This window comes from Rattus rattus, chromosome 5 (genome assembly GCF_011064425.1).
Source record: "Rattus rattus isolate New Zealand chromosome 5, Rrattus_CSIRO_v1, whole genome shotgun sequence".
NCBI lineage: Eukaryota > Metazoa > Chordata > Mammalia > Rodentia > Muridae > Rattus > Rattus rattus.
The window spans coordinates 118,955,294-118,982,025 of record NC_046158.1 but is presented as its reverse complement, the minus strand read 5'-3'; the positions used below and the strand labels follow the sequence as shown (position 1 = coordinate 118,982,025).

The 26,732-nt window shown below is 39.3% G+C and overlaps 1 protein-coding gene across 1 annotated transcript in view; it reads right to left on the bottom strand.

Moving 5' to 3' along the window:
- Positions 1-18,028: 18,028 nt before the first annotated feature.
- Positions 18,029-26,732, bottom strand: part of Sptlc3 (serine palmitoyltransferase long chain base subunit 3) — a 110,720-nt gene continuing 102,016 nt past the window's right edge. The window contains exons 11-12 of the mRNA XM_032904299.1: positions 23,074-23,203; positions 18,029-19,033 (exon numbers count right to left, since the gene is read on the bottom strand). Of these exons, the coding sequence (XP_032760190.1) occupies positions 18,887-19,033; positions 23,074-23,203 (277 nt within the window). The 3' untranslated portion in view covers positions 18,029-18,886. The remainder of the gene's footprint in view (positions 19,034-23,073; positions 23,204-26,732) is intronic.

The following is a 26,732-nucleotide window of genomic DNA, read 5'->3' as shown; positions in this document are numbered from 1 at the left end:
CAGGGCAATCTGAGTGCTCCAAATAATACAAGATCTTGTTGTTACCCTGGGTTGCCTCTTAGAAGTTGAAGGTAAGTCCCTATTACAGAATAAAATGAATGCTTATGTCATGAGAGACAAGGGACTTGGGTGATTCAAGCTGGATCTAATCTGAAAGCCTCCTTTGGTATAGCTTCCTCCAGTCAGTTCTCCAGTCAGAGAGAACTGTGCAGTCTGCTGAGGGAGGAAGCGGTTCTGCACAGCTGTAACACCTGTGAACCCCAACAGTAGTCAGATGTCAGGATATCTAAAGGCGCAACGAGAGGCACTCTCATGTTGGTGTTAACCAACAGCTGTCTAATTGGACTTACGGGTTCACTACAGAGGAGGAAAATCACACCTTGTACTGGAAACCTAGCCAATTCTCCAGTGGTAGTGAGTTTATGGATTGTAGAAGAGAATCTATTGCCACCACTTTGATAGATGAGTATAATTCCTAAGTACATTCTAAACCTTATCCTTTTATCCACAGATAAGGGGAGCTGTCATCCCTCCTCAATGAAGCTTTTCTTTATAACAAATTAAGACTGTCACAGAAACCCACCACTGGACACAAAGCAGAGATGATGGGAACTCCAGTGCCAATAGATAGCATTTTCCCTGAGAATCTCAACTGTCAGTCCTAGAGGCTTATATGCAAAGTCAGTTTTGAATGTAGTTGGAAAATCCATTTATCAGTTATTGGCCATTTTCAGAGGTAGTACCTTAAATTATTTTTAAAGATTTATTTTATTTTATGTATATAAGCATTTTCGCCTACATGTAATATGTGTGACATATTGACTTCTGGTGCTCTCAAAGGCCAGATGAGGACATTGGATCCCCTAGAATTGGGATTACAGATAGTGGTGAGCTACTATGTGGGGGCTGGGTGTTGACCTGAAGTCTTCTGCAAGAGCAACAAGCACTCGTAACCAGTGAGCTATCTATTCACCCCTTCAGAAGCATTTCTGATACTCTCTGTGCCATAAGATGGAAAGCGTTCCTTCCTGTCAAGGAGCATTGAGTTAAATACAGAGACGAAACAAATAGGCTTGTTTTTCTCTCTCACTAGAGTGGTCTTGTGAGTGCAGGATCCAGGTCTTTTATACTCAATGCATGAATGCATGAAAGTGTAATACATTGTGTATTTCTAGAGTTAAGGGTAGCATTTGTGTTAGGGTTGGGGTTGGGTGAATGTTATGGTTGGACTAGTGTTAAGATTAGAATTGGGTTAGTGTAGAATTAGGGCTAGGAAAGATTTAGGTTTAGGCTGATGGACTGGTTAGGGTTGGGGATGCATTCAAAGGAGAAGTTGATAGAGGTATAGAATAATTTATGCCCTGTTGTTACTCAGATAGAAACCATTTATAAAAACAAATGCAAAAAACAGGAGTAATAATAAAGACTGTGAATGGTGTAGAAATCATAAATAAGTATTCATTTAAATTTGGTCAAGCAGGTATCTGTGATATTAAATGTTTGCAATTTGTGAATGGGTCGTGTGCATATATTCTCTTCTCCATTCATGTGGCATTGTATATATCCTCCATGTGATGCTATTAGTCAGGACTTTGGTGGCAATTGGCTGATGAAGGAAGAGCTCTGAGGATTTGTATTTTTGGAAAAGGGACACCCAGGACTAAAGATTTCTCTCACTTGCCTGGCACATACTGTCCCCTGGCTTTCAGTTTCCAGTACTGTGAAATGGGGAACAGGATGTGCACAGGGAACTTAATATTTTCTCTCTCTTCTTTCTCCTCTTCCTTCTTGTCTTTTCTATCTTTCTTTCATTTCCTACTTTAATATAATGAGAAGTTGGCAGTCTATACCCTGGAACAGGGTCTTTATGAAAACTAGAAAGCAGTGCTACTCTGGATTTTCAGCCTTCAACGCAGGAGAAATAAATCCTCGTGTTTGTAAGCCTCCTAACCTGTGGTACGTGTTTATAACAGTCTTGACTGATGATGCTCTTCTTGCACTTAAAACATGTAGGCATTCCCAAGCAACTAAAATGTTTATTATGCAGAGACTAATATTAAAATGACAGGATGAAAATTTCCAGGCTCCTAATAGCAACTGGTCAAAACTCTAAAAAGGATTTGTTCCCTTTATTCAGGATAGATGGCAAGCCTAAAATTTTTCTTTTGAAATACTTTCCGTCTTAGGGAGGCCATAATTACAATGGCAGATGCATACAAGTAAAACCCTGTTTTGTTTCCTTCATTGTAACCAATGTATTAGCCAAATCAGGAATTAGGAATGCAAAGGGGTTAAGATTATTTAAAAGCTTCTTGCTAAGTTATTGGCCAGGATAGAATTTGAACCCCAGAAATTCAGAAACAAATTGAAAACTACACGACCTTCTTCTTCTTTGACGATAAGAATCTTGATTTTTAGAAAGCAAGCAGGGAATGAGGACTTCATCATATATGTTACATAGAGCACTGCTCTTGACCAGCCACAGTTGTTCTCTTTCTGCACAGGACAGAGCTCATTGGAGCAAAGAGGTAGGTTTTTGAGTTTGTGTGGACAAAGTCTTTGACTACAGACTGGAAAATCTAAAAGTAATAGGAGGGATCAGAGTGTGAACTTTCCCATTCAGTGCAATAGGGTTGTCAACTTTGAAGCTTAATTATATTACTTACAACATGAGGCTGATCATTCAGGGCTGTTATGGGGCACAGAAGCAGCCATCAGTGGTGACTTCTTCTAGCCCAAAGCAGTACCTCTCCTTTCTTTATGGTTGTAATCATTGCTGCCATTGTAGATGGTCAGTTAGAGAGGGTTTTTGATCCTAATTGATCATCTTAGTTTTTGATTTTGAGTCTGACTTTCCCAGAACTGGCAGTTTTGCTGAGTTGAATATGTGCTGGGTGGATGGGTGATTCTTTTTACCAGATAAATCAAGAACCTTAATTTTTAGTGTGATATTATATGAAATATAATTCACAAATGGCCAGGAAACACATTGTAGTTCTTTTGTGTAATTACTCTGGGCCCTTCCAGGAACATGTAAGGTTCATCAATCCATTGAGCATGCCAAAAACATAGAGTCACCAGTCCTTGGTCACTTATACTTTTATTTTCTCTGCTTCTTATTTTGTGACCTATACTTTCCACTCTGCTATGAGCCAGTCACTAATGAAGAATAAATTTGTTGGATAAGCTCCCTGGAACTTAAATAGATAAACAACTGGTGATTTATTTGTATCACTCCTGAAACAGATCAGCGCTTTCATGACAAAAGACACTGTAGGGGTGGTTTGGGAATTACTTAAGGTCTGCACTGAATGGCAGAAATACGATGTTGCCCACAAATAAGAACCACATTCACACTTTAAAACTGTCTGGGGGCCATATCAAGAAAAAAGAGATGAGGTTATAAATATTAAACTCGGTGTAACCCCAAAGTATTTCAACATATATCAATTCAAAACTCATTAGTGTGCTGGGTAGAGGACTCACTAAATAAAGCACTTGCTATTCAAGCATGAAAACTAGAGTTTGGATTTCTAGACCCCATGTATAGCTGAGCTGGCTTGGCAGATGCCTATAATTCTAACACTTGAGAGGCAGAACAAGCTATTGCTAGAGAAATTTGGCTATCTAGGCTAGCTTGAAATAGTGATTTCTGGGTCCAGTGGGAAACTTTGCTTCAAGAGAGAGGGTGAAGAGCAATAGAAGGAGACACTCAATGTGAACCTTTCCCTCCATTTACATCTACAACCACATATTTGTGTCCCCATGTGCAAGCATGTATACATACACACACCTGCACCCAACCCCACCTTACCAGTTCTTTTTCACATTGTCTTCTAAGTCCAATCTACATTATATTCTGTGCATACATGCATAGATGCATATGGCATTTCCACCATGCTCCCCCATCCACGTGTGGCAAGTGAAGTCACAATTTTAGGTAGTAGAAAGACATACTATTACCTAAAGTTAGTCATTTAGAGACTTCAGGAGGAGGGAAGAGCAAGAAGGAAGTTTCTGAGTCTTAGAACAGATAAAGGTTTAACAAAAATTGAATTCAATTATAAAATGCAACAATAAATACAACTAGATACCCACTTTATGATATTTCTATGCGTTCTTGCTAGAAATTGAATTGTACCTTTGAAATGTTCACAAAAACACCACCAGACATCATTTCATATGAACCTAAATTAAAAGGCTAGTTCAGTATAGTTTAATAGCTTGTTACAATAGAAATGAGCTCAGGGCGAAGCAGGACTTTTTTTTAAATGGAGCTAAGTAAATGCATCTTAAACATATTTTCTCTTTTACCTTCAAACACAAATTTATCACAGTCTAGTGGGTATTTTACTGATAAATATACTAATTGTAGGTTCTACTTTCTAATAGCATTATCTATCTTCAGGACAGGGCTTTGAGAAAAATACATCTGGGTACCATTGCTTGTGTTTTATCTTTCTCTGGAGGCAGGCCAAGTCTGACCCTCAGCCCAGCAACATAATGAATTAATTAGAAACAAAGGTACCCTATACATAGACAATGAAAACTCACTCAGAAATAACTTAAAAAGAAGTGTCGGATATATTCTGGAGTAATCGTCTGGCATACAACGTTCATAACCAATCAGCATTCTATTATCTGTGCAAGACTAGTTTGATATGCAAACTTATTTTCTTCTTTAGAAACCAGCTCCAAGATCAGAACAGAAGCATAGAAGTTGATTTTGGTGTTGATGCCTAGAAGCAGGGGTAGGAACCACGTGAGGAGGGAATGATAAAACAAAAATACATATATATATATACATACATACATACATACATACATACATACATATATACATATTTCATGCAAAGGACCATGAGCACCTCATCATGCTGTACCACTACAGATCTATGAAGGCACATTTCAGGTCTCAGAACGATCTCTGCTCTGGAGAAATACACACTAAGCTATCTCTGCCATAGCCTTGCTGCTCCTGGGTTAGGGAAAGATGACTGTCATCTAATCCTTTAATGCACATGAACAGACTCGCACTCAGCTGGTGTCCAGAGAAAACCTCCAGACGAAGGGATCTGGGTGCCTGCGGTTGGCAGCAGATTGCTGCATCTAGGACTAAGAAAGACCTGGTGCATCTGCATAGGTCACTTCCAGCAACTGAGTAATGCTCGCCCTGGGAGCTCACCCAGAAGCTTCACTGCTCAGCGCTTTACAGGTTATTAAGTACTGCTATGTAAATTCTTATTTTCTCCTTATGAGGCCTTTGAGGGGTGGCTGAGGAAGGCTTACTAGTCACATGCTATAAAGGAGGAGGAATCCTACTGTGCTCACAGATGGTGAAGCAATGCAGGACTTTGGGGAAATCCTGGCTGCCCTCCCTGCATCCCGGCCCACACTTCTCCTTCTGCGCAGCTGTGCAGTTTGCTCTCTTTGTGGAATGGCGCCTGTTCTTAGGGATGGGCCTTGGTTGGTTGTCACCAATTAAATCGTCAGGTTCTAATAAACACATGGCCAGTGAATTGCATCAAAGTAAAAGAGATGAGAGCAAGCAAGGGGTCTTATTATTTCATTTTAAGTTTTATGCATCCATGAGAAAATATTTAGCTGTGTAATTTTTAGATATCTTTGTATGTGTGGAAAGCAATCTGGTCTCATGATGACATCAGCATCATAGGAGACATAAAAGACAGATGGATAAAGAAAACAGTACAAACTCCATAAAACTACAGTAAAACAAGTGAGTTAACAAGCATTTACTGGCAACTTCAGAATTCCAATATTGAGAAAAGTTAGAGATGACAGCATCCTCGCTGGAAGAAAAAGCAGGGATTGGGTTTTCCTCGGTCGAAGATTAAAAGTAAAACTACAACTGGTGAAGGACTAGTAGGCACAGTGATGAAACTCTTTTGACACCCATTGGTGCTGCAGCACCATTTTAGGTACCTAGGGCAGCGTTTGAAGCTTCTTATTCCAGGCAGAATTAATACCTGGAACTTATTTTTTTCCCTATTGGTTTCTTTCTTGCAAGCATCTGGCTGTTTGTGAGTGACCCTCACCCCCTGGGATAAGGATTCAGAAGGAACATGAGAAGCTAGCCAAAGCAACGGGGGAGGGGAGGGGTGGTGACTACCAGGAAGACTGCCCACTTTGAACACTGAAAATAGCCACCCTTGTCCCCCTATAGCATAGACAGACTCTAGCATGAGGGGAAGTTAGTGCACCGGGGAAATAATGTTCATTCTACACAACAGGGTTGGGTACAACTGTGAGTGCCTTCACAGAATGTAATAAGTGTCCCATAAAATTACAGGAATCTCTCCAGAGTAGATGGATCTAAGGAGGGACAAACTGGCCAGGGCTTCCACAGAATCCAGATGATAGCTCTTTTGTGAGAGTTACTCCATATTTGAGGTCCGTGTTTCACTCTGCGTGGCTCCAAACACTCTCTAGGGGTTCTACACGTTTATCTCTGAATACATAGCCACAAAACTATGAGCAACACAAAAGTACAATCCTCTGTGCTCAGCACCTAGCCATTTGGGCCAAGAAAGGGCTGCAAATCCGAAAGCAGCATTTTGAGTTGTTTTCCATAAGATTAATTAATTTTATTTTTTAATTGCAGATAATTGCATACATACTTGTATATATGCGTGTGTGCATGCAAACACAATGACTGGGACACACAAATGAGCACACACACGCACACACACACACACACACACACACACAATTTCCTACTTATGCAGAGAAAATTTAGACCTTTCTCTGTGTACTTACATCAACACATTTAATTTTTTTAAAGGATTTTTAAAATTGTTTCATTGTATGTGTATGTCTATATGAATATGTATGGGTATATGCACATGAGTACAGTATATGTATAGGTATATGCACATGAGTACAGTATATGTATGGGTACATGCACATGAGTACGGTATATGTATGGGTATGTGCACATGAGTACAAGTGCCTGTGGAAGCCTGAAGAAGTTCTCAGATCTACAAGAGCTGGAGCTACAGGCCATTGTGAGTTACCCAACTAAGTGAATGCTAAGAACTGAATTTGAATCTTCAGCAAGAATAGTATGATCTCTTAGGCCCTTTTAGTTTTAATGGACATATATAAATGTGTGTGCATGTGCATGTGTGGAAGCTTGTGTGTGTGTGTGTGTGTGTGTGTGTGTGTGTGTGTGTGTGCTGCATGTGCCTGTGGAGAACAGAGGACAACTTCAGATTTTATCTTCAGGAACATCCTGTCTCTCATTAGGTAGACTAGATGGCCAGAAAGCGCCAGTGATCCTTGTGTCCTTACTTCCTCAGTGTTGGGAACACAAGAGTTCACCACCAAGTCTGGCCTTTCTTTTCGTGGAGGGAGGGTTCTGGCATCAGACCTAGGTCCTCATGCTTGCACAGCAATCACTTTTCTTCCCAGCCCCGAAGTACAGTTTAAATCTTTAGTTTGCAAAACTGATTATACTGTCAACAGTATTAGGTGAATCTTCTTAACTATCAAATAATAGGTAAGTACTTTAAGTTAAATCCAATTAAATCTTAAATAAAATAGTAAAACTAAAATAAGTCTCCTATTCATAGAAACTTACATTTATTTCAAACATTTAGCTTTTAGCAAAAAATTTCCTTTCGCTGTCTTTATATATTTCCTTCTTTCTTACACTCCTAAATTTTTCTATTTAGCTCTCTGAATCACACCTGAATGACTGTTTCTTGCACTCAGTCTTTACTAAACTAAGCCTAACCTTCTGTTTTAGCCACCTATTAAGATTATGTTTTCCAGCATCTCTTTATATTACTAAGTTTTATTTCACACACCAATTCTGATCCTTCTTTCTTCAATTGCATACGTAGAATTTTTCAGTCCTGTCTATTGGAAAATGTCTAGATAATTTTTCAAATCTGTTTCTACTTCTCTAGCTCATTGTGGATTATTTCTCCACTGTGTTTTTGTGTCTTCCAACTGCATTACAACATAGAACATATTATATATTAATTAATTTTTCTCCAACATTCTGCAATAAATATCTGCAAACTAAACCGACAAGGTTATGGTTTCTCAAGCTGCTTCATTTCCTCCCTTCAATCTAAACAGAATCTAGACAGAAAAAAAACCTCATTTTATCACCATATTAATTATGTTTAATTAATTACCGGAAACTAATTTCTCACTTTTTACTGGCCCAAGTCCTCATTGTTCATCATTATGTAGGCATTAAAACTCCATGTTCTGGAGACCAAAGGTCGGAGTTTCAAGTCCTCTGCTACAATTTAAGCTTTCAGTTTCTTCATTTCCCACCAGCACTGCTTTTCTAACTTTCCTGCAGGTCCCCACATTTATATAAATGTGACGGTGCCCTAGTATTTCTCTCTGTAATGGGAGCATTTCTGATTATTTAGACCATAGTACTAACAGGAACTGGCTTTATATGGCTAAAGCTTTTAGATATTTCTTTTAAAAATAGATTAATATTGTACAATTAATATTGTACAAAATAGCAGCTTTCATTATCATATATGAATTTAATGCACTTTTAAAAAACTTGTTCTTGTAGACTTTTGAAATTATAATTATGTCATTCCTGGCCTTCCTTCCATCCTTTCCTTCAAATCTTCCCATGTACCCCTCCTTGCTCGTTTTCGAATTCATGAGCCCTTTTTAAAAACTGTACATATAATGTCACTTTTATGGATGTTTTCAGGGCTGATTATTTAGTATTGGATAACCCATTGTTATCCTCTTCTCTGAGGAGGACTGTTTCTCCCATGCTCAGCCTTCCTTAGTTGCCTATAGTTGTTCGGCTAAGGTTGAGGGCTCCTAGCTTTCCCACGGTTCATATTAGAAAGTCCATTGGTGTCCCTTTTGCGCAGGTAATGTTTAGGCAGCCATGTTTGTGAGATGTTCTAGGTATAGCTTTGGATATTCTCAGAAGACGTGACCTCAACAGAAGCTCCCTGTTCCTCTGACCCTTACACTGTTTCCACTCCTTCCAGAATGACCCCTTTTATACAAATATACCTGTGCCCTTCTGCCCTTTGACTAATGTTCAGAAACAAATGTTCAGAAATGGGACTGTACATTAGAGAGATGCACTTTTAATATTATACATAGAAACGATACATATCATAGAATACAGAAAGGATTTGTCCTCTTTGCAGTATTTTATAATTCAAGAATAAAATGAGCATGAGTTTTTAAACAATTTCTTAAATGAATTTCACTTGCTTCTCTCTTGTTTTACGTTTTACCCCTTCATAGAGCATCTGTTTCATCATAAACTTTGGAAGTATAAATCCAAAATACCTTGACATGCCCCTAGGATTATGAGGAGCAGAAACTCCGTGAAAGCATCCACCTATATATTCTTACTTCTACAAAGTGAGGACCTAACACATATAAATTCTATTGTCCTATCAATCTCATATATTCATGCCGAAGGCTAGATGACGAAAACAGGAAGGCAGTTCACAGGGATAGGGCAGAAGCACACTTTGTGTATGTGCTGTTATTTTTTAGTGTCTACTTCTCCTAGCTCTAAAACTGTCACTGAAGAGTAGCTTTGAACCAGCTGCAAAACTCTGAAAGGTCATAACCCAGGAGCAGGGCACTCTAGGAACGTGTGCACGGAAGATGCAGATGGGTAAACAAGTCGTAAAGTGGACTGTGGTTTCTCTTTTCTAGCGTTTCATTGGAGTGCTGACTCCAGATTATTACCCTGTGAAAGTGAAATTTAAGAGAGCCAATCGGGAAAATAATACCCTTTTGCTTGCTTTCCCCATAACTAATGAAACCCAGGAGTGTCCTGCAATGAGGTGTGACAATCTGAGAGGCAGAGGGAAGATCACAGAGGTGAGAAGACTGTCACCTCTCTTTTCATATCCCAAGGAGCATATGGGTCAGACAGAACACGCTCATGGATCTGGTCACCAAGATACCATGGATACAGTGCCACCTCCTCTTCTCCAGACAAGCTTTTCTAAGGTGTCTTTGCTGTGAGCATGCACAAGTGACAGTTATCTTGGAAACTGTGACCAGAGCTATAGCATTTCTGAGGAACTCAGTGAATGTATCCAAGGGTAATGAGAAAGAAAGATAAGATGAACTTCCGGATGTGCAGCTGTGGGTAACAGACTGGTTGTGGCCTCTGTGAATAGAGCATGGAAGGAACTTACAGGCCTTCACATTTCATATTAGGAAATGAAGTGGGTCTAACAGCAGTACTGGATCTCAAGGTACTAGAGTATTACCTTTTAGATCGTAGAATAAGGGTTGGTCTATTCTTTCTAAACGCGTCCAGTGTCAGAGTTAAGTCAGCCATCAGGCAGGGATAGCTAGCTGTCTCTTCCACGTTTCCCTTTTCATAAACTCGAATGGGAGCCTCAGTCATGCACGCTGGGACCAAGGCATGAGGGTTGGTTTTACCACAGGCTAGAAATACCATGGACTTGGAGGATCCTGAGGAATTATAACCAGGGATACCAAATTAGAATTCCATTTGGAGTAAAATATAGCCTCACCCCTTTTTTAAAAACTATATTCGATTATTCTGCGGGATCTTTTTCATTGAATATAGCATTTTACTGAATTCTACTCCTGGCTTCTTGGCTACTGTGTCTTCTTTTATCTTAGAAGTGTTTAAGGGGAAGTCCTTGGTCCTGCCAAGGTTGGACCCCCAGTGCAGGGGAATGTTGGGGTGGTGGTAGTAAGGGGGGAAAGATAGGGGGACACCTTTATGGGGGAGGGGGAGGGAATGGGGGCTTATGGACAGGAAACTGGAAAGGAGAATAACATTTGAAATGTAAATAAAAAAATATATCCAATACAAAAATTTAATAGAAACAATCCAAAAAAAAGAAGTGTTTATTGGAACATTTGTAAGTGATTTTTTTTTTAAAAAGAAGAATATATTCATTTCAAAAAAAAAAAAAAATCTAAGCGTGATTCCAGAAGCCAGTAATTTCAGCTATTTAGAAAGTTGAGGCAAGAAAGGTGCAAGTTCTTGGCCATCCTAACTTTATATTTCAATTTATAGTCAATTTTAGGCTGGCTTAGGCAACTTAGATCACACATAAAAATAAGTGAAAATCTGAATGCAGTGGTCTAGAGCATTTTCTTGGTACATACATTGCATGCGTGTGCACACACACACACACACACACACACACACATACACACAAACACAACACATGCTTATGCATGCTCCTATTTTATCTCCTTTTATTAGGTAGATATTTCTATATGAAGAATTTTAAATCGAAAGCCATTTCCCATTGAATTCTGCAGACATTGCTTCCCTGTCTTCCAGCATCAGATTTTGTAATACGAACTGTATCGGACTACAAACAAGAAAAGCGCAAAAGACAAGCAGGCACCATACATATGAAAAGGTGTCTTTTAAATGGCCACTGGGCATCAATGAGAGCCACTTTTTCTGAATGATTATAGAATGCTAGTGGCATTCGTGCATATGGAAGGAATGGCTGTTCTACATAACATAAAGGGGCGGGGACATTGATATGAACTGTCTGAAGGACATGCTTGTAACATTCAATAGTGACACCAGTTACTCCTACCATTTTATGTGCGATCGTTTTGTTGTTTCTCTAGCTATAAACATTGAAACCCTTCTGTTTATTCTTGGAAGCTAACAATTCCTGTTATGTGAGAACCTTTTAGTCTTCCTCTTAGCGCCTACTAGCCCGGTTCTTTTTGTTTTGTTACAGCACCAGGGAAACGGTTCTTTTATTTTTTTTACTTGTTTTTCTTTTCTGTGTTCCATGCTTCCTATTCATCCATTTTAACTTATCAGATGGATGTTTGCTTTCCTTTTTGATACATCTTCTCTCATGGTTTCCTTTGTTTGTCCTTGCTTCATATTCTAAGAGACATGTAAATATATGTTTTTGCTTTCTATTGATTTATGTTCATTAAACATTTAAATGCTAGGTAATTTTGAATTTTCATGAGCTCTGTTTCCTTTTAAGACAGCCCATCCTTATGGATGTATCTTTATCAGATTAACCTACATGGTTTGTGTTTGGAACATCCGGGAATTCTCCCTTCTTCAAATTGTCTGTGTCTGCCAGTGAATGTTTTTCCTTTTCACTTTGGCTACTCATTTGACTGTTGCTAATTTTCCTCAAATATCTGAAAATCTCTGGACTTTTAACCTTATAATAATAAAGGGCTGTATTGATTAATGCAAATTAACCAGTCATATTTCCTTCTGTTTGGTGCTTGTAAATAAATCGTGTAATAAAAATTCTATTTATTTTCTCAATAAGTTTTTATCTTACTACATATAATAGATCCACTTTAATAAATTTTTTTTTGTACAGTGTATGGGTATGTAGGAGTTGTAGAATCATTTATGTAGGAAATATCTAATATTTAGTGGGCCCTAATTAGATTTTCTTATTAATAAAATAGCTTATAAGTTTTTATTTTGAATGTGTACTTAAGAACATTTTTAGAGTCAAAAAGTCATAGTTATTTTGTCAGAATTTTTTAGCAGAATTAAGTTACGCGTGCACGCACACACACACACACACACACACACATCAACATGCTACTTTACATACTGTGGAAAATTCATTTTGTTAGAGCTCTCTATACTTTGTGGCCATGATTTATCGATGTTTCATGTGGGTAACATTTTTAAAAGGACTTGTATAAATTATGTCAAATGGGTATTGACTCAGGCATGGTGCAGGGTAGACCGATCTCACCACCTTTAAGATGCAGGGTAAACTGAGCTCACTACATTTAATCCACTACCACTCTGTTCCTTTTGGTCTTCCTTACAAATTTTCCCCACGCATGCTTTGAATCTGGAAAAAACAAACTTTGGGGCTGGAGAAACAAAGAAGCTGCAATTTCCTTGCCTTAGTCCTTGGCCCGTGAGGAAGTAGAGAACACATCTTGGTGATTGGAGCCAGACTTACCCTTGGCCATGGGCATTGCAGCCGACCCAAACCTAATTAAGAAAGATCCTGAATAAACTTGGGTGTGAGCCAAAATCACTAGTTCCTTCAATCAATATTTTTGATATAAAAATTAGCATCTGGCCTGAATAAAAGGCTGTACTGTTTCATGCTGCAGGAAAAAAAAATCCTCTTTTCCTTCTATTCTGACCTTCTGTTAGGTATTTTACTGATTTATTTCGATGATAAGGTTTTGGTGCAGTTGACTTGCAAATTTTGGCTTTCAGCTCCTCATTTGAACCGAAGGCTGAGAGCAGAATTACAATCACAAGTCTTACCGTAATCCCAAACTGGCATAGGCATCAACCTTTTCCAACGAGTAAACTGGTTTGACTTGTTCTTTCATTTTTGATTGAATTACCTTTGCTAATATGCAAAGATTAACTGAAATAACCCCTAAAGAAAGTCCCCTTTGTAAGGAAGAGGGCACGTGCCTAGGAAAATAACCATACCACCAGAGTCCTAGAACTCCTCCTTATGCTCTGGGCATGAATACCAAACACCTTCCAAGAAATTTTTGTTAACTTATACAACAATACCCAGGAGACTGACTGTGTTCGTAGAAGTGCTTAGCCCTGTGTCTAAAGAGGATTGGCCGATTAGCTCTCAGGACATCATTTGCCTATTTCAGAATGGATTCTTAGTTTTGAACCACGGAATTCATGACTTGCTAAGGAGATAGAGACCGCAAGGGCTCATGTTTGATTCATGTTGATGCTGACGTTATTCCAAAGAGTTGTATTTTAATGAGGTTGAAAGGAGGAACAAATTAAGACATCACTGCCTTTTCAAAGGGCTCCAGGAAATACTTAGTCATGAAATGAAATGATTTCCAGGGTTCACTTTAAAGTAATCTAATGCGAGGGAGAGTGTGTTTGGGGGAGGTATTAAAAAGCCCAGTCACAAAGTGCCAATGCTCAGAGCATGGGGATAGGTGGATTGGAATCATCATGCTAGTCTATTTTACTGTTTATTTTTTCCATTATTAATTTTAAGTAGCTATCTCAGAAATAAATCTTAAATGATAGGTGAGAGGAATCCTCTTCAACTGAACAGAATTAACTCATTTTGCTAATGCCCCATCCTATACTTCTTCCTGGGAGCTTTGTTTGGCCGACATGAAGCTCCTTTTGTTCCTTTAGTTTGGGTTAGTGTTAAGGGACAACAAAACTTCATGGTTCCACATGGATTTGACTGAGGTCTGTGCTATAAATCAATGTAAAATGATCATGCTACTGTACATTCATTGTACTGTCGAGTGTGGTTTCAGTGGTCTACTATTGAAGTTTTAAAAGTCAGATCCATGATTTGTAGTGTTTGCTGATTTCTGTGGTATCACTTCTCTCACAATGGCCACTACCATGCTCCCATTGTGATGTCACTGAAGGATCTAGAAGGAGCTATGTACAACTGGTTCTCAAGAAAGCATATGCTTCTCTAGATATATCTACCTCCACCAATTGCCTGTAGTAAAATTCCTAGACACAACTTTCTACTCCAGTCTCCCCCAAACCCCAGATTCATGAAAATGACATAAACACGAAAACATTTATGATTTTTATAACTCAATTTTAGTGATTTATTTATTAAAGTAACATTTCACAGGCAGAAGAAAGTGAGACTGGTCATCTCAAATTTGTTTCAGTGAAACAAACATTATGTTCACACCCTATATACTTTATTTTATAATACCACAAGATGATATGCGACAGTAGTTGCCTAGAAATAGTCTACTGTGTGTGTGTATATGTGTGGGTTTATGTTTATGTGTATGTGTAGGCAAGAGATCAATGTTAAATGCTGTTCCTCAGGAGCTGTACACTTATTTTTAGAAAGAAGATCTCTCATTAGGACCTGGAGCTCCTCAATAAGCCTAGGTAGATTGGCCAGTAAGTTCCAGAAGGCTACCTGCTTTTGCCTTCCTGGTGCTAGGATTATGAGCATATACCACCATGCTTGGTTTTTTATGCAAGTGCTGGATTTTTATGTAACTAAGCTCAAATGAGCCTCATTCTTGCATGGGAAATGATTTATCAATGAGCTCTCTCTTTTTTGTTTCCCCAAAAGCTGATTTCCAGAACATCTATCTATCAATCATTCCATCAGATACTCATCTCTCTATTGATTGCTTTGCTTCCTTTCTAAAAAGAATAATAAAAGCATCCATGCATATGTGTGTGTATGAGTACATGCACATAAAATGGTTGGGATGTAAAATACTCTAATTCAGGAATCCTTAATCCCAGCACCAGGGAAATACTCTCTTCCTGATTTACAAAACACTACACAGCAGGGTATGGTGTTCTAAGAGAAGAGACTACACATACATTGTTACTATTTTCAAAAGTTTGATTGTCATAAATCAAAGTGTGTATTCAAGATAGTTCAAGTATTCATCTGATCTTAGATTTTAAAACAAGAGCTAAGATTTCATGTATCCGCTACCTCTGAAAGGTGATGCAGAGGGACATCAAATGTTCAAAGAGCTGGCAAGAATAACATTCTACTGCAAAGCTGTAATAGTTGGACTTTTCTTTTTAAAGGTATGGAGAGATGGGAGGACAATGTTAGAAAAAGAGAAAGAAAACAACTACAATGGAAAAAGAGGTCAAGAGGCATCTTGTAGAAGGCTTTCTCAACCTTGGGTCTTTTTTTTTTTTTTTTTTTTTTTTTTTGTAAACAGACATTCCTTAGAAAGTGACTCATTGAGAGGGAAAGGAAGTGCATGGACTAAAATCACTTCAGCTTACAAGTATAAACACCCTTAAACATCAACAAGAATCAGAAAAGTTCCCTGCTATGTTATAGGAGCCAACTGGTCTACCAAAAACTCTAATAATGCTTTACAAATTCTGGCATCCATTGGAATTACCTGGAGAGGCTTGTTAAAATGCAGTCCCTTGGGCACCACTGCAATCAGTTTCAGTGGTGGTCTGGTGTGAGTCACATGGTTTGTCATGTTAACAAGCTTCCTAATAAATTCTTAAACCTGTCCAACTGGTGGTCTCTGTCCAACTGAAACATGTCGAAAGGAAGTAGGCTGAGTATCTATGACACTGTTCTACCAAGATTGGAAATAGGTCTTTATCATTTTTTCATTATACAAATTTTTCTTCCTTACAAACATCAGTCTGAAACCTTCAGCGTCTGTTTCCTCAAAAGCTGATTTCCAGAACATCTATCTCTCAATCATTCCATCAGATACTCATCTCTCTATTGATTGCTTTGCTTCCTTTCTAAAAAGAATAATAAAAGCATCCATGCATATGTGTGTGTATGACTACATACACATAAGATGGTTGGGATGTAAAACACTGTAATTCAGGAATCCTTAATGGCAACAGACTCAAACTCTGATTAGTAAAAGTGTATAATTTCTTTGAAGTTGAAATCAGTCTTAATTAATGTTAGTGGTTGAGGATTTTATTTCCTAAAAATCAGCATTTCTTAAAATTTACAACTTTCTATATGATATATAGTCAATATTGCTATGGATGAATTCAGGGTCTCTCCTCACTCAAGAAGCATTCCAATGGAGTTGTATTTCTTCTCCTAAATGTATATTCATCATAGACCCTGACAAAAGTAAGTCTTTTTATAATTGTATGGGAAGGTAACAAGTTACTCCAGGACCCTCAGAGCTTAAGGAAAAAGGAAGAACCTCCTTTTGGCTCTGTATGCTAGGCAGAAGTGTAAATTCTTTATGGTAAACTGAACTCAAGTTCCTTCATGCAAGAAATAAGCATGGGCATTCTTGCTCAGGAAGATACCTGTCCATCTGGTGGTTTAAAATCTTAGAGCAGGTGTGGCACTGTAGAGGAAGATCACAGACATAGCTAGAGAAGAAAGGGGATGCTTACTGCTTGATGGAGCTTGGGTACAATCTTCCTCTTACCTCTTTACCTTGCATCTCTTGTTTTGAACTCCAGGTATTCTATACTTTCTTTAGATGATTTACTAAGAACAACTTCATTTGATGCTCATATTAAAAAAGAAAAGACCTACATATATTACTATCTTTATGCATTTATATGGCATGCATTTTCTCTGCAGAAGTAATGCTGTACCAGATCACTTGAAGGATTGGAGTCCAGTTATCAGATCGGTCTCCAGATGAGCAGCGAGCTGTGTGTATAGTACGCATTTCTTTTTCTCTTTCACCACAGCATCCATTCCTTTAGCTTCTCACCATTTATAACTGGAAACCACTTTTAAAAAACGACTTATTTTTTATTATATTTTAACTGTGTGCATATGTGTGAGTCTGAGTGTGGTGGGTGTGTTCATGTGAGTTCTGGTGCCCATGGAATCCAGAGCCATCAGATAGCCACAGAGCTGGAGTTACAGGTGGTTCTGAACAGTCCAACCTGGGCACTAGGAACTGAACTCAGGTTCTTTCAGAAAGAGCAAATGCTCTCAACTGCTAAGTCATCTTCCCAGCCCCACAGGATTCACTAAAAATATGATAATCCATCAGTGGGCTATACTTTTTAAAAAGCTTCACACAATGATCTCTTTCTTCTTCAATGATCTTTGAGCATCAGTGTTGGCCTGTCCAGCGCTGCTCGTTGTAGGTTGAATTTCTGTCTCCCTGCACAGCATGAAAGCTTGGGCCCATCTGTGTCACACAGAGCCAAACCTCTTTTGAAGTGATTTGTTTACAGTGTCATTTGATGGAGTGGAATGTTCTGTAACTCATTCGAACTGTTTCAGAAGCGTGGCTAAAAGGTCACCACTGCTCTTTGGAGTTTCCAAGTCTGGGCACCATCTGGGAGCTTGTTAAAGATAAGGTTTTCCACGGGCTTTTTCCATACCAACTAGAACCAATTAGCCGAGGACTAATTTTTCAGAGACGAGTGTGTCATTTTGTGTGTGTGAGGAGGGTGAATCATAGTTGCATAAAAGTGTGCAATGCCACTTCTCACCAAATCTGGGTAGATGTGCTAGGGAGGATATGATTCACTGGACCTGTATCTGTATAGCCTTAAAAGAGACTTTTAAATACCTTAAATAATGCACCAATCCATTTTTTCAAGTGTAATTTGGGAATGTGTTGTAAGGGAAATTGAGTTTCACTACGTACTCAGTATTCAATAGAAAAATGGGAAGATATTCCTTAAAGCAATAAAGGCCAAGCGTTTTTAAGCTCCCTCTGCATGGCACCAGCATCATTTGGGTTGTTTTAATTTTATAGTTTTAGTCTAGGTCCAAAACTGGCTTGTGATTGCTTTTCTTCCTCCTCTTTAGAAAACAAGAGACATGAACTTTCCAGTCCTTAGAGCTTAACAATAAAGCTGTAGGAGAACATCAAGAGGAAAAAGGAGGCTCACTTCAAAGACGTCTCTGCTCGCCACCAGCCAGTTCTGTATTCTCTCCCAAGCATTAACTGTGTCTTTTGACACCTGTCCTTGGATAAAGTCCAAATGTGACAAACAGAAGCAACGTTGTCTTCTCCTTTTCTGGAGCTTCCCACGACACATATGAACTATTTCGAGTGGAACGAGGGACCCAGCTCCTCTCTGACACTTTTTCTTGTGTGCAGATGGTACACAGGAAGATTATCAAGTAAAAAATCAAAATCCTTTCATTTTAGTTGGAGACCCTGATAAGGCCTGACCCAAAAGCAGCTAAAACACAGGCTTACTACCATTTGCACGTATGTGTGTATTTACAGCAAAGGAGAGGGAAAACTTAAATCTAGAATTATATTCTTTCACTTGGTAGCAGCAGGTTTGAGACATTAAATAAATGATTATTTCCCTTCTTCAACTAAGTTTGTTTGAAAAATAAAATTGTCCTTAGAAGGGGTAAAATACAATTATATTACTTTTGAGATAAAGAGAGAGGGAGGTCTTTCCGGTAGTCTTTATGTTCTATTTAGAGCCTAAAACTTAGGCTTCTGGTTCAGAGCTCTTCTCTTCAAAGCTTGCTTCATTGTCAAAACTCTCCTTATTGTAGAGTACAGCCCGTCCTGACTTCTTGTATGGGAAATACTTCACATTCAGGAGATCACCGATTTTATCAACGACTTCCAAAACCTGCAATGAGATGTCCTTCCATAAGTTATCTTTCAACTCCTCAGTGGCCTGCTTTGCAGAGCTCAGGTTAATGGTAAACTTTCCAAAGACCCATAGTAATGTTTTTCCAGCAAAAATCCATAGCATTGGGATTTGGATTGTAAGTCCTAGAAGAACTTTAATTTATTTGTCTCGGTGGGTACATGTATGTGCACAGGTATACCTGCTCGTGTGTGTACATATGTGCGATACCAGAGAACAACCATGGGTGTCGTTATTCAGGAGTTATCTGTCTTGTTTCTTGAGACAGGGCCTCTCGCTGTCTGTCCTGAAGCTAGCTGGTCAGTGCCGTTTCAGTAATTCCTCTTTGTCTGCCTTTCCAGTGTTCATATTACAAGCACATGTCATTACACTAAGCTTTGTAAAAGTGGGTTCTGGGAACTGAACTCAGGTCCTCATGCTTGCATGTAAGCATTTTATCAACTGAGCTAGTCTCCATTAGCATTCTAGAGAAGTAAAGGATGATAATCCTCTCTAATGCTCTAAGTCAACATTGTGAATGTTCTGTTTTAGGCATGCGATGAGAGGAACTTAAGACCTCTGCCCCATCTAAATCTTTTCTTTATCTTGAGACTTGCATATAACTTCATAGCTACCTCTTCAGTCCTCCCAAAACTCATTTTTAAAATGCCCACTCCTACACTCGGTAGAATAGCATAACTTAGACTCACAAAGAATCATGGCCGCACACATTTCAGTTTTATATCAAAGTCCTTGCTGAAGTATGGAAGAATACCATAGAGTCATGGGCATCTCTGAGACAGGGGTTAGAAGGGAGGACATTCTTACTGCATGGGGTTTACACTGGAGGTGGTTTTAAGGAAGCAGATACATATTCTCCTGGGGTACTACCGAGAAGCCACTGGGTGGGTATGTATTTATCATCTTTCCCTCAGAAGTAGAGTAAAAAGAGCTGTCACAAAGGAGCCAGGAAAGGAGGTTGTTACACTAGCCTGTGTCTTTTCTGTTCCCAACCTGATATCTGAATGATACCTTCCTCCCTCTCTTTTTCTTTGTGGATGTTTTGAACATGTATGTGTACTCACGAGTATACACACACATCCAAGACATGAACGTCTGTATATGTGCCCGAAGGCAAGGCATAGGCCAGGTCAATACTTTCTGTATTGTTCTCCACTTTAATAGTTGAGACAGGGTCTCCCTGAACCTGAAGGTTATGAATTTAACAAGTTCTAGGGCTCTGCTAAGCTCTGCTTCTCCAGTGCTAGGATTGCAGGTACACATGCTACTATACCCAGCTTTTTACGTGATGGCTTTGAATCCATACCCAGGTCCTAGGGCTTGCAGACAGACAGTAAGCACTTTTCCAACTGACCATCTCCCCGGCCCTCTGACTGCTTTTGTGTACTGTTGTTTATAATCTATGAGTGTTCACGTCCAGTTGCTACCTTAGCCCCTTAACTGTTGAACAGGTTCAAGTTTCACTCTATGTTATCTTCAATAACAGCTCATGAGTTTACACTGAAATGCATGTATGAGCTCAAGAGTAGCTCTTGAGTTGACACAGCCGTGCTCCTAGCATGTCAGGTATTTTATAGCAATGAAGAATTTGTAAATGTGAGCTCAATGTCTGGTTATTACAGTTAGCTATATTTGATGTCTTAATGGTGTTTCGAATAGAAAGGGTAAGATGCCTTCTCTGCTATGTGTCTCATTTCTGTCACCTTTTGGAGCTTATTCCCTGTTCATTTTCAGTTTGTAAGGTGTCCTCCTTGCTCTCTTCTTACTTCCTTGTGTAAATAGTACAAGCTTCCTCCAGCTTCCTTCTGCCCCCTCCCCTCTCTCCTCTCTTTTTCTTTCAATTTCTCCCATCATTTCTTTCCCTCTCTCCTCTTCTGTCTCTCTGTCTGGTTTTCTCTTTCTACTTTCCTTTCTCTTTCAGTCTCTTTCTGTCTCTGCCTCTGTCTCTGTCTCTTCTCATTTATCTCCTCTGTCTCTCCTCATTTCCTTCTTTGTCTGTCTCTTGCCTCCTCCCCATCTCTTCCTCTCCCCTTTCCTCCCCCCTTGTCTATCAATCACTGTCTCTCTATCTCTTTTCTGTCTCTATTTATCTCTTTCTGTCTCTGCCTCTCTCCTCTCTTCTGCCACATCCCCTGGGTTGCCATCTCTCTGTCTCTCTATCTCTCCCGTGGCTCTTTCTCTCTCACCTCTCTTTCGACCTGTTCTGTCTCTGTATTTGTCTTAATCTCTTTCCTCACCCATCTGCTTCTCCTTCTACCCTCCTCCCTGCATCTGCAGCCCTCTCTCACTGTAGTGTGTATGTGTGTAATTCAAGCTCAAAGAATACTTTTCACCCTTTTATTCCTTGTGTTCTCCTTTTTGTTCCTTGCATTCTCATAAAACCGCCCACTCTGAGGAACACCGAGCTCCCAGTAATTGCTAGTTTAAAAGTTTCTTCTCATCTCTTACCCTATTTGAACTTTCTTATATTTAGGTAGCTTTTCCGCTTTTTGTTGTTTTCTGGAAACTGTTTGGTGTCTAGTGTACTATAGTAGTATATAGCCTTCCTGGCAATTTTAGCTCTACCTACATTCTACCTATTTTCATCCTGCAATTCCATGTCTCAGGAAGTAGGTGCTCTCCCAGAGTCTGCCTTTCCTCTGACCACTGTTGTTCATTTCTCAACAATTTGGTCTTTTATCTTTGGCTTCCACATATCCGCAGTTCTGTAAACTACAGTAGCTCTAGGCTTTCAACTCTTCCTGAGCTCTAGAATCAGTTTTCACTGTTATCAACAGTCCAGAGGCACATACTCTTAGTGTACAGGTCTGCGTTGGCCGTATTCCTCCCTTCTCACTAAAGATGGATACTCTGATACTTACCATTTCTTCTCATGTATCGTTTGCCCATCCTTCTGCTTGCCAAGCCTGGAGAGCTAGAGAACTACCCTTGGTCCTCTCTGCTCAGGCTGAATGACTTGTCAAACCTTGGCAAGTCATGTATTCATAGTGTGTGGTTGTAGATTCATTTTTGTTGTTGTTTCCATCACCACTGGATGGAAACCACTTGTCAGCTCTTGTTTAGTTTAGATGGCTCCACTTCATGTCCCTTTCACTGAGCTCTTTCCTCCCTAACCCACTTGTCACACTTACTTCACCGTGACTGATCACGTTGCTCTACTGGTCAGACAGACCCAGCGAGGCTTCATAATTGTTACTTAACAATGCCCATCTGAAAAGTCACTTTCCTCATAAGGATTCAATACTGTAATAATCAACCTCACTTTTCTGCTCCCACAGAGTTCGCTGTTGTCTTCTCATGGTTAACTTATTCTGTCTGGAATTATTATCACTTTGTTATTAATCTAGCTTGTCAACATTGTCTAATCTTTTTGTTCCGGGTTTTGAATATGATTCTTACACATCATTGCTTATAAAAATGCATTCATATTATGGGTTAGTTAACTTCAGACTGACTGCGATGGCTTAGTGTCCTGATATTATTTGTATAAAACTTAGAATGAAGTGATAATAAAATACATTTTAAATGGCTACTTCCTCACTCAAATGTGATTGATATTATATAAAAAAAGTATCATTTTCCTATAAATATTGTTTAATTTAGCTCATATTTTATTACAGATGCTTTTGTACCTGTTAAAAAACCAGGCCACAACCCTTAAGGTGCATGTAAGACGAGCTTTACTTTTCAGAGCAGACAAATAAAACATTTGACTACTCAGGCTTTTCTATGAAACCAGAATTCTGACTTTAATCCAGCCTTCAGTAAATGGATTTTCTTCTCTGTCTGGTAATTTGGGCATGTTGTTGGACATTACTGACACACCACAGTGGTTTCTTTTTGTTTATTTGTTTGTCTGCTTGTTTGTTTCTTTCAAAGACATTTAGCGGTGAGTTTTATTGGTCCTGAGTTTTCTTTTTGTAAGTCACTCTAGAGAACCCTACGATGTCTCAGTGAACGTGTTTGCTCAGCATCTGTGGTAGCAGGCGTAGTCACTCTGTTGGTGGACGGATACTCACTGTGTCTAACATCTCCCGAGTATGAGCTGAGGAAAGGCTGAACCTAGCCCGACCTTCTGGCAGAGAAGTAGCTGGAAATCCAACGACCACCACCGCAATCTTTTTCTTAAGCAAAAGTCTTCCAAAAGCCCTTAGGGAAAGAGGAAAAAAGTTAACTGAGAGAAGATAGAATTGTCCCACTGAAAAAGAGAACATGTTCTTTTTTAAAATGATATTAAGAAAAGGATGCTTGACCTTTCTCCCACACAACACGTCAAGAGAAAGGACAATGACTTGTTGTCCCTTCTAGCTAGTGTGTGCTTATTATGGAAGCTGACACAGTGGTTGGATAGCGGTCAGTACAGAGCCTTTGGTATTGGGCAGGACATGCTGGTGTAACAATCTTGCACTGATATGAACTTCCTGATCTGCGGAGTTCATGGACTAGGAATCGAACCAGCCAGCATGATGTAATGACATGGGAAATAACACTTATTAAATGTAAACCTGTATGTTTTAAAAAGGTTGAACTGCAGCATTGATTGTGGACATTTCAAGAAGGGCTACTTAGTGACTGTAATTTGGAGATCAGGATTTGATAGCCCTACACCAGAAGTGAAGGGTACATGCTACATCAAACGAGAAGAGAGTGTTGGCAAAGGTCTCCTCTTTCTTTTTTATTTTTTTATTTGTGAGTAAACATATGGAGGTGTGTACAAACAGAATGACCTATTGTCTGGCTTCAAGGGATGAGGCGATTCACGAGGTAAGAGAACCTCATGGGTGCTTGCAGCCTATAGGATGCCAGCCATAGGACTGACTACAAAGCTCTTGGAGGTAGAGAAACCTATAAGTCTCCTCTTCCCCCCATCCTTCCTTCCATCTTCTGCTCTTGGTTTATTTCAAAGTTAACATCAGTAACGATCCCAGAATATTAAACTCAAAGACTCTAAATCGCTCACTCTAAGAGCCAAAGTCAGATCAAAAAGGAACACCCTCCCCTGCCCCCGATAAGTTCTTTTTCTCTTTGGGCTCTGTCACCCTCTGCAGGAAATCTTAATTGCTGAGTGGCTCTAGCCACAAGTGATGTCAAGGTCTCATGTCTGTTCTTAGCATTCAGTGCTTGCTGGCATGCTATGTTAGGCTGGAAGCATAGCCATATTTTAGAGAAGATAACTGAATCAGACTGCCCGCCCATTCATCCACCTTGCTATTTGTTTGCCTTGTGCAGAATTCATGTTATCAAATAAAACAGTGGAGACTCTAAAAATCAACCGAACACACAATCCTTCTGCCGCTCTGGTTTGGACAAGGCAAGAATCCCCGCTTTGATTTCTACTGAGGAGGCTACAAGGCGGCCAGACTTTCTAGCTGAGAAAGTTTGAAAACAGGGGCTGTTCTTTCTGCCGTCTTGATCACCCTATGGAAGGCTGCCCACAGCACTGCACAGGATGAGAGCACAGAATTGTCTGAGAAACAAGTCAAGTGCTTTATTGCTAGATACAAGCCACCTGACCCATGATCTCAGGCTAGGTGTCGGGGCTCCCAGAAGACCATTTCACAGTCTGACACGGGTCCCTTTGTATCAAAGGAAGTGACTTTTGTCAAAGAATGTTGCAAAAAACTGTATAACTGTTTGTTTGTTAGGATAATCTAGGGCCTCCCAGGAACATTTCTGAATTTAAAACTTAGACTATCTCAGAGAATATAGATGATTACATTTTATATAATGAGTCTCTGGATATGTAACCCTCAAAGGAAATCAGAGTTGCCATAGGCTAGAAGTTACCAAGAATATAAAGAAGTAGTAGTAGTAGTAGTAGTAGTAGTAGTAGTAGTAGTAATGATGATAATAATAATAATAATAATAATAATAATAATAATAATAATAAGCATTAGCATTGCAGTGGATGTGGCACTATAACAACTTGCATACCAAAATCTTCCAAGTGACAATGACATTTAGGGGAAGTATAAACCTTGTACCTCAGGCTGAATGTACTATATTCTTTATGTGTGTACTTGAGTTTTTTATACCTGTTTATTTATTTCATGTGGATGTGTGAAGGCATGTGTGCCACGGCACATGTATGTAGGTCAGAGGACATCATTTTAGAGTCGTTTTTCTCCTTCCACCACGTGTATTCCAGGAATCAAACTCAGGTCATCAGGCTTGGTGCAAGTGTCTTTACCTGCTGAGCCATCTTGCCTGACTGATTTCCACATTTTATGGCAGGAATTACATTGTATGAAACACCACAGATGATTGTACTGTTGCAATATATTCAAAACTACACCACACTTGATATTATTTTTAATCTCATATGGGTAGAGGAATTTGAAGAACTCTCAATTTTTAAGAACATCGTAAGTTTGAATTCTTAAAAACTTCGTGTGTTTATGTGCATGTATGTAGACATATGTGCTCTAGGAAGCAGAGGTGGGTTTGGACTGTCCTCTCCAATTCTGCTCCACTTTTTTTTCAATATATATTTTATTATGAAATTTGACAACTTTATACATAAATAGTGTTTTTACATCATTTCCACCCACACTTCCTACTTTAACGTCTCCCAAATCCTGCCCACTCCTTTTCAGCTTCATTACCTCTCTTTTAATTATTAATTTGAAGCTTACTGGGCCTGAAACTCTTCAGTTTGGTGGGACCAACTGGCCCAGGAGCCCCAAGGATCTGCCTGCCTTGTATCCCCAGAGTTATGATTACAGCTGTGCACTCAGTGATTTTACCTAAGTGATGGGGATCGGGGAGTCATTTTAGCAACTGTTCTGTGTCTCCTCAGCCCCTGGCATCAAAGGTTTTAAACGTGAAAATGAAAACAAGTGCACTCACACAAGCTCATACAATTTACTCCCTGTTTTGAAAGCTTCTCTACATATAACCTTTCAACAGAAGGAACATCATAGAAGGAAGCAGTGCCAGGCAGGTGGGCAATGTCCTGCAGATAACTGTCCCCACAAATAGACCCCACGACTTTCTATGCCACCTAGCCTGGGTTTCCTTAAATAGCCTTTTTTTGGTCAAGCTGACTGATACAATTTGAGTTGTCAAAGACAACATTCAAGACTGTTAGCTCAACACTCTGTGTTGCTTTAATGAGATGTAGACTAAAGCTTGAAAGACTGTGCTGCAGGTTTCAGAGCTCCAGTCTATGGGCAAAGGAAAATGGCGTTGGATTCTTAGGTTCCTGATTACAACCTGGGTGAATCTAAGGAAGAAATTTAAGCCTTTGTTAGTTTCATAGTTCCACTTATAAACTGGGAGCAACCACTACATCCATGGTGAGTGTTCAGAAAGGTTAAAAAGCCTTACTTAGAATATAACCAATATAAGCAATGTTAGCTTCTCCTGAACAACAACCGTAAGAGGCAGGGAACCGGGACTTGTGGTCCAATCTAGGATAAGTAATGCAGAGTCACGGCTTGTTCAGTACTTTTCCAGGAGTTCTTTATTAACTACAACGGTTATCTTGGGGAACCATACCACCATGGCAACTTAACTGTCTTCTCAGTTGAAACTACTACTAATTAGCACAGTGGCTGTACTAGTAGTTGGCAATGATGGAATACATTGAATCAAGAGCTGTAGTAAGCACTAATGTGATTCGAGTTATTAATAACAACAGGGCTTGAATAACTCTTACATGACAAGCATCATTCCA